Genomic DNA, 12,661 nt, shown 5'->3' on the forward strand with positions numbered 1-12,661 from the left:
ATTTTTCACTAAAGAAGGGTCCGGTGAATGCGCATATGAAACTGGTGGGGTTTGGTACCTCCAACATGGTTAAGAACCACTACTCTAACTCAAAAAATAGACTTTTCGTGGTGTTTTCACACAAGAAGTTACAACAAGCAGGTTTAATGAGCGCCATCTGCCACGAGGGGTCATCAGAGCTCTACCTCGACAGGGAAAACAAGTATAAGCGAGCGGTGACAACTTCAGTTCGCCTTTACGCCGTCCCATCGCTGTTTTTGAACAACGTTCGGCAAATATACTCACATTGTTAGTTTTGGTAGACATGGCAAATCCAATAAAAAAGACACAGGAGTTGACAATATGACGCGCCACACGTCAAATCCGGAAGTCGAGTGCCTTATGACACTTCCACACGTTCACCGCATCGACTTTGTCACTCAAAGAGGTACATTGACGACGGCAGTGGGCGGAGTCTCCGGTGCGGAGGACGTGGGGCGGAGCTTCCGTGGAGGCTTGGCTGGGTGAGAGGCAACAAGTTGGCACTCCAAGTACTGCTACTCCACGCTGCAGGTGGCCGGTGGATGAACAGAGATGTCCGGGGTGTTATTAACCTGGCTACCTACAGAGCTCCTTGTCGACATGGACGCAGTGGAATAACCTTTTTTTTTTTTTTAAAAACAAACAAAAACAAACAAACAAAAAAACGTGCGACGGTGACAAGTGTTATTTTAATGAGCTGTTAATGTTTGGCGTAGAGTGGGGACTATAATTTGATTCTTGGGAGTGACATTTTGGGGGGTATTTACTGAAAGAATGGCGCTGGCGAGATTCAGTAAGATTCTGCGTTTACCCGCACTTGACATCAAAAAGAAAGCCAAACATTACGAGCATGTCCACCGTGACGTCAACCCAAACGATCAGTGGGATATTATAGGGGAGCTGGGCGATGGTGCCTTTGGGAAAGTATACAAGGTAAGTTGTGAGCCCTAACAAGTTTGTTTTAAATGCTTTTTTTTTTGACACCAGCTGCTATATCGTTCTTAAGTGCTGTAAAGTGGAGACATTGATAGAAAGTGTGTATGCTTAGTGCAAATCAGGGTTACCCTAACTTTTTCAGTTAGAAATATGGTTCCTTTCAGAACCCTTATTACTTATACACACCATAGACTTTTATTATACTATAACTATTGTGAAAGGACTCTCAAGAGTTTGAAAACAAATATTTTGATTTATGATCAGTAAAATAAATTACATTTCATGAATTGGGCTCAAAATGCTTTTGGATACAAATGAGCATATATAGGATACATACAGTGCATCCGGAAAGGTTTCACAGCGCTTCGCTTTTTCCAGTTTATTATGTTACAGCTTTATTCCAAGATGAAATAATCATTTTTGTCTTTAAAATTCTACAGACAATACCCTGAAATGAGAATGCGAAAAGCATTTTTTAAATTTTGCAAATTTAGTAAAAAAACAAACAAAAAAATCACATTCACAGAAGTATTCACAGCCTTTGCTCAATACTGTGTTGATGCAACTTTGGCAGCAATTACAGCCTCAAGTCTTTTAAATACAATACCTCAAGCTAGACACACCCATCTTTAGGCAGTTTCGCCCATTCTTCTTTGCATATTCCTCTTTTCAGCACAAAAGTGACACACAAAGTCTGACGTTCCTTTTTAAACTTTAATTGCCAATTTTTTTTGCTAACAACGGGCCAAAGTATTTCGTCCGTGCACACACATCTGTCTCCATGTTTTAATCCCAGACACGCTCGCTTTCTCATTCTCCACCGACACGGTGTATACGACAGTGTGTGTGTATATATATATATATATATATATATATATATATATATATATATATATATATATATATATATATCAATGTCAATCAATGTTTATTTATATAGCCCTAAATCACAAGTGTCTCAAAGGGCTGTACAAGCCACAACGACATCCTCTGTACAGAGCCCACATACTGGCAAGGAAAACTCACCCCAGTGGGACGTCAATGTGAATCACTATGAGAAACCTTGGAGAGGACCGCATATGTGGGTAACCCCCCCCCCCCCCCCCCCCCTCTAGGGGAGACCGAAAGCAATGGATGTCGAGTGGGTCTGACATAATATTGTGAAAGTCCAACACATCAGCGAAAGTCCAGTCCATGGTGGGGCCAGCAGGAACCATCCCGAGCGGATACGGGTCAGCAGCGTAGAGATGTCCCCATCCGATGAACAGGCTAGCGGTCCACCCCGTAGCAGAGTAGAAAAGAAAAGAAAAGAAACGGCAGATCAACTGATCTAAAAAGGGAGTCTATTTAAAGGCCAGAGTATACAAATTAGTTTTAAGATGAGACTTAAATGCTTCTACTGAGGTAGCATCTCTAACTTTTACCGGGAGGGCATTCCATAATATTGGAGCCCGAATAGAAAACGCTCTATAGCCCGCAGACTTTTTTTGGGCTCTGGGAATCACTAATAAGCCGGAGTTCTTTGAACGCAGATTTCTTGCCGGGACATATGGTACAATACAATCGGCAAGATAGGCAGGAGCTTGACCGTGTAGTATTTTATACGTAAGTAGTAAAACCTTAAAGTCGCATCTTAGGTGCACAGGAAGCCAGTGCAAGTGAGCCAGTATAGGCGTAATATGATCAAACTTTCTTGTTTTTGTCAAAAGTCTAGCAGCCGCATTTTGTACCATCTGTAATCTTTTAATGCTAGACATAGGGAGGCCCGAAAATAAAACGTTACAGTAATCGAGACGATATGTAACGAACGCATGGATAATGATCTCAGCATCGCTTGTGGACAAAATGGAACGAATGTTAGCGATATTACGGAGATGAAAGAAGGCCGTTTTAGTAACACTCTTAATGTGTGACTCAAATGAGAGAGTTGGGTCGAAGATAATACCTAGATTCTTTACCGAGTCGCCTTGTTTAATTGTTTGGTTGTCAAATGTTAAGGTGGTATTATTAAATAGATGGTGTTGAGCAGGACCGATAATCAGCATTTCCGTTTTCTTAGCGTTGAGTTGCAAAAAGTTAGCAGGCATCCATTGTTTAATTTCATTAAGACACGCCTCCAGCTGACTACAATCCGGCGTGTTGGTCAGCTTTAGGGGCATGTAGAGTTGGGTGTCATCCGCATAACAGTGAAAGCTAACACCGTATTTGCGTATGATGTCACCTAGCGGCAGCATGTAAATACTAAAGAGTGCAGGGCCAAGAACCGAACCCTGGGGAACTCCGCACGTTACCTTAACATAGTCCGAGGTCACATTGTTATGGGAGACACACTGCATCCTGTCAGTAAGATAAGAGTTAAACCAAGACAAGGCTAAGTCTGACATCCCAATACGCGTTTTGATACGCTCTAATAAAATATTATGATCAACAGTATCGAAAGCGGCGCTAACATCAAGAAGCAGCAACATAGATAACGCATCAGAATCCATCGTTAGCAATAGATCATTAGTCATTTTTGCGAGGGCTGTCTCCGTAGAGTGATTTGCCCTGAAACCGGATTGAAAAGGTTCACAAAGATTGTTAGACGCTAAGTGTTCATTTAGCTGCTGTGCGACAATTTTTTCGAGGATTTTCGAGATAAACGGAAGGTGGGACACCGGCCGGTAGTTCACCATGAGGTCAGGATCGAGGTTAGGTCTTTTGAGTAGAGGATGAATAACCGCTTTTTTGAATGCTAGGGGAACAGTACCAGAGGAAAGTGATAAGTTTATAATATTTAACACTGATGGACCTAATACAACACAAAGCTCCTTGATAAGTTTCCCAGGAATTGGGTCAAGTAAACGGGTCATACCAAAGACTATAAAAATGGGACCCATTACCTCCCTGCTTGGCACTCAGCATCAAGGGTTGGAATTGGGGGTTAAATCACCAAAAATGATTCCCGGGCGCGGCTACGCTGCTGCCCACTGCTCCCCTCACCTCCCAGGGGGTGATCAAGGGGATGGGTCAAATGCAGAGGACAAATTTCACCACACCTAGTGTGTGTGTGTGACAATCATTGGTACTTTAACTTAACTTTAACTTGTTTGTTTTGTCCCATTTACACATTTTAACAATTCCTCCAATGTTATTTCATCAAAGAGGGAGAAACTATTTTGGAGGGCAGTGTCCGTCGTATATACAGTCGTATCTGTGTTAATAGAACCCAGTTGTAGCTGAGATGCATTGTCTTTAATCTCTTTTCTAATGACTTCAATTTTCTTATTAAAGAAATTCATAAAGTCATCTGCTGAGTGGGTGGAGCTACTGGGAGGATTCCCTTGTTGGGTTAGCAATGCTACTGTACTAAACAAAAATTTAGGATCATTTTTGTTGAGGTGGATGAGATTTGAGTAATATTTAGCTTTAGCTGAGGTAAGCATGCGTTTATAAGTTATTAAACTATCACTCCATGCTTAATGGAAAACCTCAAGTTTAGTCGCACGCCATTTGCGTTCCAGCTTTCTACATGATAATTTCTGGGCTTTAGTTTCTTCTGTAAACCATGGGGTACGCCTTTTAGGGGCCCTTTTTAGCTTTAGCGGTGCTACACTATCAATGGTGTCGTGCAGGGCGTCGTTAAAGTTGTTAGTGAGGTTATCAATAGAGCCCACATAATTTGGGAATGGTGCCATTACCGAAGGCAGTAGGTCAGTAAGAGTCGTCGTTGTGGCAGCATTAATGTTGCGGCTGCTATAGTAGTTATTATTATTATTATTAGTTTGTTGACAATGAGTCAGAACTTCGAATTTTATAAGGTAATGATCGGACATTACCAGGCACGGGTAGATTTTGCGCTGTGTGCAGGCGCCAACTCCTGTTGGAACTTGAAATCTCCATCTCCATAGAGCAGGTCAGCAGCAGGAAGCATGAAGTGCTCTAAAACTTGCTGGTAGACGGCTGCGTTGACCCTGGAAAAAAGAGCTGGACTGCTGCTGAGTGGTCCAAAGTCATGTTTTCTGACGAAAGCAAATTTTGCATTTCCTTTGGAAATCGAGGTCCCAGAGTCTGGAGGAAGACAGGAGAGGCACAGGATCCACGTTGCCTGAAGTCTAGTGTAAAATTTCCACCATCAGTGATGGTTTGGGGTGCCATGTCATCTGCTGGTGTCGGTCCACTCTGTTTCCTGAGATCCAGGGTCAACGCAGCCGTCTACCAGCAAGTTTTAGAGCACTTCATGCTTCCTGCTGCTGACCTGCTCTATGGAGATGGAGATTTCAAGTTCCAACAGGACTTGGCGCCTGCACACAGCGCAAAATCTACCCGTGCCTGGTTTACGGACCATGGTATTTCTGTTCTAAATTGGCCCGCCAACTCCCCTGACCTTAGCCCCATAGACAATCTGTGGGGTATTGTGAAAAGGAAGATGCAGAATGCCAGACCCAAAAACGCAGAAGAGTTGAAGGCCACTATCAGAGCAACCTGGGCTCTCATAACACCTGAGCAGTGCCAGAAACTCATCGACTCCATGCCACGCTGCATTAACGCAGTAATTGAGGCAAAAGGAGCTCCAACCAAGTATTGAGTATTGTACATGCTCATATTTTTCATTTTCATACTTTTCAGTTGGCCAATATTTCTAAAAATCCCTTTTTTGTATTAGCCTTAAGTAATATTCTAATTTTGTGACACACGGAATTTTGGATTTTCATTTGTTGCCACTTCAAATCATCAAAATTAAATGAAATAAACATTTGAATGCATCAGTCTGTGTGCAATGAATAAATATAATGTACAAGTTACACCTTTTGAATGCAATTACTGAAATAAATCAAGTTTTTCAAAATATTCAAATTTACTGGCTTTTACCTGTATATATAATGTATATGTGTGTGTATATATATATATATATATTAGGGCTGCAAATTTTTTATTTTTTATTTTATTTTTTTAATTAATCAATCAACAAAACAATACACAACAATACCACAACAATGCAATCCAATTCCAAAACCCATCCCGTCCCACCAATGTTAGGAATAACAACAAACAGAGCAATTGAGAGCAATTGAGGACACACAAACATGACACGGAACAATACAAATGTAGTGAAACAAAAATGAACATTATCGACAACAGCATCAATATTGGTAATAATTTCAAAATAGCAGTGATTAAAAAAAACAACTGCGAATCTTTGAGTGTCCCACGATTCGATTCAATATTGATTTTTGGGGTCACGATTCGATTATAAATTGATTTTTTCGATTCAAAACGATTCTCTATTCATTCAATATATAGGATTTCAGCAGGATCTACCCCAGTCTGCTGACATGCAAGCAGAGTAGTAGATTTTTGTAAAAAGCTTTTATAATTGTAAAGGACAATGTTTTATCAACTGATTGCAATAATGTACATTTGTTTTAACTATTAAATGAACCAAACATATGACTTATTTTATCTTTGTGAAAATATTGGACACAGTGTGTTCTCAAGCTTATGAGATGCGATGCAAGTGTAAGCCACTGTGACACTATTGTTCATTTTTATTGTATTTTTTTATTTTTATTTTTATAAATGTCTAATGATAATGTCAATGAGGGATTTTTAATCACTGCTATGTTGAAATAGTTACTAATATTGATACTGTTGTTGATAATATTCATTTTTGTTTCACTACTTTTGGATTGTTCTGTGTAGTGTTTGTGTCTCCTTTCAATTGCTCTGTTTATTGCTGTTCGGGTTTGGTTTTGGAATTGAATTGCATTGTTATGGTGTTGTTGTGTATTGTTTTGTTGGATTGATTAATTTAAAAAAAAAAAAGAAATAAAAAATAATAAGAAATAAAAAAACATTTTTTTTAAAAAAAATGAGAATCGATTTTGAACTGTACAACGTGAGAATGGCGATTTGAATTTGAATATATTAATATATATATATATATATATATATATATATATATATATATATATATATATATATATATATATATATATATATATATATATATATATATATATATATATATATATATTAGGGGTTAGTGCGTCTGCCTCACAATATGAAGGTCCTGAGTAGTCGTGAGTTCAATCCCGGGCTCGGGATCTTTCTGTGTGGAGTTTGCATGTTCTCCCTGTGACTGCGTGGGTTCCCTCCGGGTACTCCGGCTTCCTCCCACTTCCAAAGACATGCACCTGGGGATAGGTTGATTGGCAACACTAAATTGGCCCTAGTGTGTGAATGTGAGTGTGAATGTTGTCTGTCTATCTGTGTTGGCCCTGCGATGAAGTGGCGACTTGTCCAGGGTGTACCCCGCCTTCCGCCCGATTGTAGCTGAGATAGGCTCCAGCACCCCCCGTGACCCCGAAGGGAATAAGCGGTAGAAAATGGATGGATGGATGAATATATTAGGGCTGCAACAACTAATCGATTAAAATCGATTATAAAAGTAGTTGGCAATTAATTTAGTCATCGATTCGTTGGATCTATGCTATGCGCATGCGCAGAGGCAATTATTATTTATTTTTTTAATTTATTATTTTTTTTAAATAATTTTTTTTATAAACCTTTATTTATAAACTGCAACATATACAAACAGCTGAGAAACAATAATCAAAATAGGTATGGTGCCAGTATGCTGTTCTTTTTTTTTTTTAAACTACTGGAAAGGATAGAAATGTAGTTTGTCTCTTTTATCCGATTATTAATCGATTAATCGAAGTAATAATCGACAGATTAATCGATTATCACATTAATCGTTAGTTGCAGCCCTAATATATATATATATATATATATATATATATATATATATATATATATATATATATATATATATATATATATATATATATATATATATATATGTATGTATATATATATATATATGTATGTATATATATATATGTATGTATATATATGTGTATATGTATATATATGTATATATATATATATATATATATATATATATATATATATATATATATATATATATATATATATATATATATATATATATATATATATATATCCATACATACATACAAATATTTACAAAGTTGATTATTTGCGCACTATTGACTAGTGGTGCGCGGGAAATTCGGCCTAAATTAAAAAAAACGTACTTTGATTACAGAACAACGCATCCAACAGCGAATGTTGTGATGACATAATAATAATAATAATGCATTAGATTTTATATCGCGCTTTTCTATTATTAGACGCACGGAGTTGTCTGGAGCAGAGGCAGCATGTTTCTGATGTGGACGCCCCCCACGGACAGCGATCTTCAAAATTTAAGATTACACTGGCAGCTTTTAAGGAGAGAAAGGGTCCCTTTTACTACGAAGCCACGCTGTTGTAACATGTGCAAAATGTGGCTTGGCATTGTCTTGCTGAAATAAGCACGGGCGTCCATGAAAAAGACGTTGCTTGGATGAAAACATATGTTGCTCCAAAACCTGTATGTACCTTTCAGCATTAATGGTGCTATCAAAGATGTGTAAGTTACCCATGCTTTGTGCACTAATACACCCCCATACCATCACAGATGCTGGCTTTTGAACTTCGCGCCTATAACAATCCGGATGGTTCTTTTCCTCTTGACAATTTGAAATGTCCCAAAAACAATTTGAAATGTGGACTCGTCGGATACAGAACACTTTTCCCATTTGCATCAGTCCATCTTAGATGAGCTCAGGCCTAGCAAAGCCGGCGGCGTTTCGGGGTGTTGTTGATAAATGGCTTTCGCTTTGCATAGTAGAGTTTTAACTTGCACTTACAGATGTTGTGACAAACTGTAGTTACTGACAGTGGTTTTCTGAAGTGTTCCTGAGCCAATGTGGTGATATCCTTTACACACTGATGTTGCTTTATGATGCAGTACCGCCTGAGAGATCGAAGGTCACGGCCCTCCAATGGTGGTTTTCGGCCTTGCCACTTACGTGCAGTGATTTATCCAGATTCTCTGAACCTTTTGATGATATTACGGACCGTGGATGGTGAAATCCCCAAATTCCTTGCAATAGCTTGTTGAGAAATGTTGTTCTTAAACTGTTTGATAATTTGCTCAGGCATTTGTTGACAAAGTGGTGACCCTCGCCCCATCCTTGTTTGTGAATGACTGAGCATTTCATGGAAGCTGCTTTTATACCCAATCATGGCATCCACCTGTTCCCAATTAGCCTGTTCACCTGTGCGATTTTCAAATAAGTGTTTGATGTGCATTCCTCAACTTTTACAGTCTTTTTTGCCACTTGTGCCAGGTTTTTTGAAGCATGTTGCAGGCATCAAATTAAAAATGAGCTAGTATTTGCAAAAAATAACAAAGTTTACCAACTCGAAATAGTGTCAAAGCGCTTTGAGTACCTTGAAGGTAGAAAAGCGCTATACAAGTATAACTCATTTACCATTTGTATGTATGTATATATACATCCATCCATCCATTTTCTACCGCTTCTTCCCTTCGGGGTCGTGGGGAGTGCTGGAGCCTATCTCAGCTACAATCGGGCGGAAGGCGGGGTACACCCTGGACAAGTCGCCACCTCATCGCAGGGCCAACACAGATAGACGGACAACATTCACACACTAGGGCCAATTTAGTGTTGCCAATCAACCTATCCCCAGGTGCATGTCTTTGGAGGTGGGAGGAAGCCGGAGTACCCGGAGGGAACCCACACAGTCACGGGGAGAACATGCAAACTCCACACAGAAAGATCCCGAGGCTGGGATTGAACTCACGACTACTCAGGACCTTCGTATTGTGAGGCAGACGCACTAACCCCTCTGCCACCGTGCTGCCTGTATATATACATGTGTATACATATTTATTTTTGTATATATATGTATGTGTAAATTATATGTTTATATTCCGGCCCCCCTTTAACCTAATATGGCCCTCAAGTCCAAAGTGTGGTGGACCCCTGCTCTAAAGAGTTCAATCCTTGTCTTATCAGACCAGATAATTTTGTTACTCATGGTCTGAGAGTCTTTCAGGTGCACGTTGGCAATGTTTTTTACTAGAAATGGCTTCTGCCTGGCCACTGTTCAGGCATGATTAGGTAATTGCTGCAGAGACGTTCTTTTTACATATAACTATTCCATTTTGAATTAAGATTGGAACATAACAAAATGTGGAAAAAGTGAAGCGTATGAATAATTTCCGGATGCACGGTATATCTTCAACGTTGTGTATTCATTACACAAATATTAAATGACAATGTTGCAATTAGACTTGTCTGTTTCCTTGAAAAGACAGTTGTGCTTGTCAGTCCCTTTAAGACCTGGGTGCCCAAAGTGGTAACTGGATTTTACTTGTAATGCACTTTTAAGACCTATATTACCACATTCACCAGCTGATGGCGCAACATCAGGAGCAACTCAGGGTTCAGTATCCTGCTCAAGGATACTTCGACATGGGCACAGGGAGACTGAGGACTGAATCTGCAACTATCGGGTTGGGTGCCAACCATTCTACCACCAGAGCAATGCTGCGGGCCAAATTTAGTCCCAAATGTCATACATTTTCATACTGACCACTTTCAAGCTCACACAATCATTGTTAGCATATCTACGAGGCTGATTAGTTGCCATCTATCGAAAATGATGATTTGCACTACTTTATATGGCGGTACGAAGCTAAACTCCTCACTCATCGTGCTGCTGTATGTTTAAAAATAAGGTCTGTACCCAATCTTGTGGTCATTCAGTTAAATGCGTTTCAGTGAAACAGGCAAGTCTCATTTCAACTAAGTTACAGTGATTTATTCTGTACAGCACATCTAGCTGTGTGAGAGATTCCAAGTCAAGTTTGTCTAACAGGGTTTAATAACAGTGTCCCCATGTGCTATATGTGTCAAGAAAATAATAGTAAAGGCAATACACACGGTGTGCAGCTTACACAAATAAATGACTGTAGCAAAAGCAAGAGTTTGTGTGGGTATGGAGGCATGATACGACATCAAAGGAGGCACAGCAGTTTGCGAAAAATAAATGCATTTGCTTTTTTTAAACCTGCTAAACAAATTTCTAGTATGTTTTGAAGGTAAAAATAATCATGTATTTTTGTTCCCCAAATCCTGGGGTCACAAAATATTTTAAATTTTTAATGGAGGAAGGAAGGCCCTAACCATATTAGATTCTCTGTATGGGTCACTAAAAAGCCTTGACTGATTTTGGGTCCTGAATACAAGTTTGGTAAACCCTGGTAATAGATAACTTGATGGTAAATACTAAACCGCTATTTATTTCTTATGAGTTGCTTTTTTTAACTTTGCATTCATTTTTCAGTGATTAATGTACAAAATATGAATGAAATATGTGTCAAAGCATTAGACTAATTTAGATTGATGATTTTTTTGACCTAGCAAGAGTAAAGCACAAAGGTAAATGGATAAAGAACTATTCTAAACCCATTAAATGTAACATATTTCTCTCCTAATTCCAGAGACAGCAGTTTTTTGCTTTCAAAAAACGGAAACCTTGTGTGTGCACTGTTCTTGAGTTAAATGCAAGCAAGTCCTATATCCATGAGTCTATATCAGTGATATTCAACTAGTGGCCCAAATCGGGCCCGGGAATGACACCATACCGGCCCCCGAGTTCAGTTCGAGTACAGTTTTCCTCATGTAAAGAGGAACTTGGGCCACTGTAAACATGTAGGCAAATCCTTGCATTTACATGTTAACCTTGCCAGCAAAAACATCTAAAGATGTTCCTCTAGGGACTCCTTTAGGTCCTCTCCTTTTTGGTAGTTACGATTTTTTTTTCCGTAATGTGATTTATGTAACCAAGGTATGTAATCAAGGTTTTGCTGTAGCTTGTTTACTTCAGATGCTAGGTTCTATTTTAGGGCCTCTCTTTTTCGTCATTTGAGCTGTTCAACTTGTGGCCCGTGAGTTTAGTTGAAAATAACTTGTGAGAGACCCACTTTTTTTGCAGCAGGTTCTTAAAAACACTAGACTTCTGTTGTAGCATTTTTGCAAAATATCCTTAAAAACAGCAGAGCTCTCCTGTAACTCTGACAAAATAAATAGACCAAAATAAAATGTTTACTTTAAATTACGCTGGTTCTAAACAAGACTAATAGTAAAGGGAAAAGTCCACCCCCAATCCTTAGCTGGCCTCCAAAACAATTTAGTTGAATAGCTTTGGTCTATATTACTTGATCAATCTTACAGTACTTTTGGTATCTAATTTTCCTCATAGTGACGGTTCCTTCCGTCAACCTTCCCCTGATGTTTCTAAAACAAACAGGACCAACGAGTCTGGCTCCCGTTTCTAGAAAAAACAACTATCGCACGCACAGCAGTTTTTTAGCACATTCTTTGAATCAACCACCCTTTCAGTCACACATCCACCATTCCCCCTGGTAGAGAATCCAGAGTAAATCTAGCTGCAAAGACAGTGAAAGCAGTCTTTTATCTGATCATTTACCAACAGCAGAAACTTTTGGCTCAGGTTTAGTCTGTATCTGTTTGACCAACCAGTGAAGTCCAATACAAGCCTTCAGTGTCCAGTAGCGCACAGTGGACGTCTTTGACTGGTCATGGTCTCGATGGAAGAAGTGATCCCTTAATGGAAGTCTGACTTGAATATGATATGCATTCCTATGTACAATGGCTGTACAGGTCTTTTAAGGTTTTAACATTTTGTTAATAGTTTGTCACAATACTAGAAGATATACCAATGATCCTTAGGCTGAGCTGCAGTTGTGTGGATTCGACCG

General features: G+C 39.2%; 1 protein-coding gene across 1 annotated transcript in view; it reads left to right on the top strand.

The window, feature by feature from the left end:
- Positions 1–451: 451 nt before the first annotated feature.
- stk10 (serine/threonine kinase 10) overlaps positions 452–12,661 on the top strand; it is an 87,965-nt gene continuing 75,755 nt past the window's right edge. Inside the window, exon 1 of the mRNA XM_062048712.1 lies at positions 452–954. Coding sequence (XP_061904696.1) covers positions 796–954 — 159 coding nt within the window. The 5' untranslated portion in view covers positions 452–795. The remainder of the gene's footprint in view (positions 955–12,661) is intronic.

Source organism: Entelurus aequoreus, linkage group LG05 (genome assembly GCF_033978785.1).
Source record: "Entelurus aequoreus isolate RoL-2023_Sb linkage group LG05, RoL_Eaeq_v1.1, whole genome shotgun sequence".
Classification (NCBI taxonomy): domain Eukaryota; kingdom Metazoa; phylum Chordata; class Actinopteri; order Syngnathiformes; family Syngnathidae; genus Entelurus; species Entelurus aequoreus.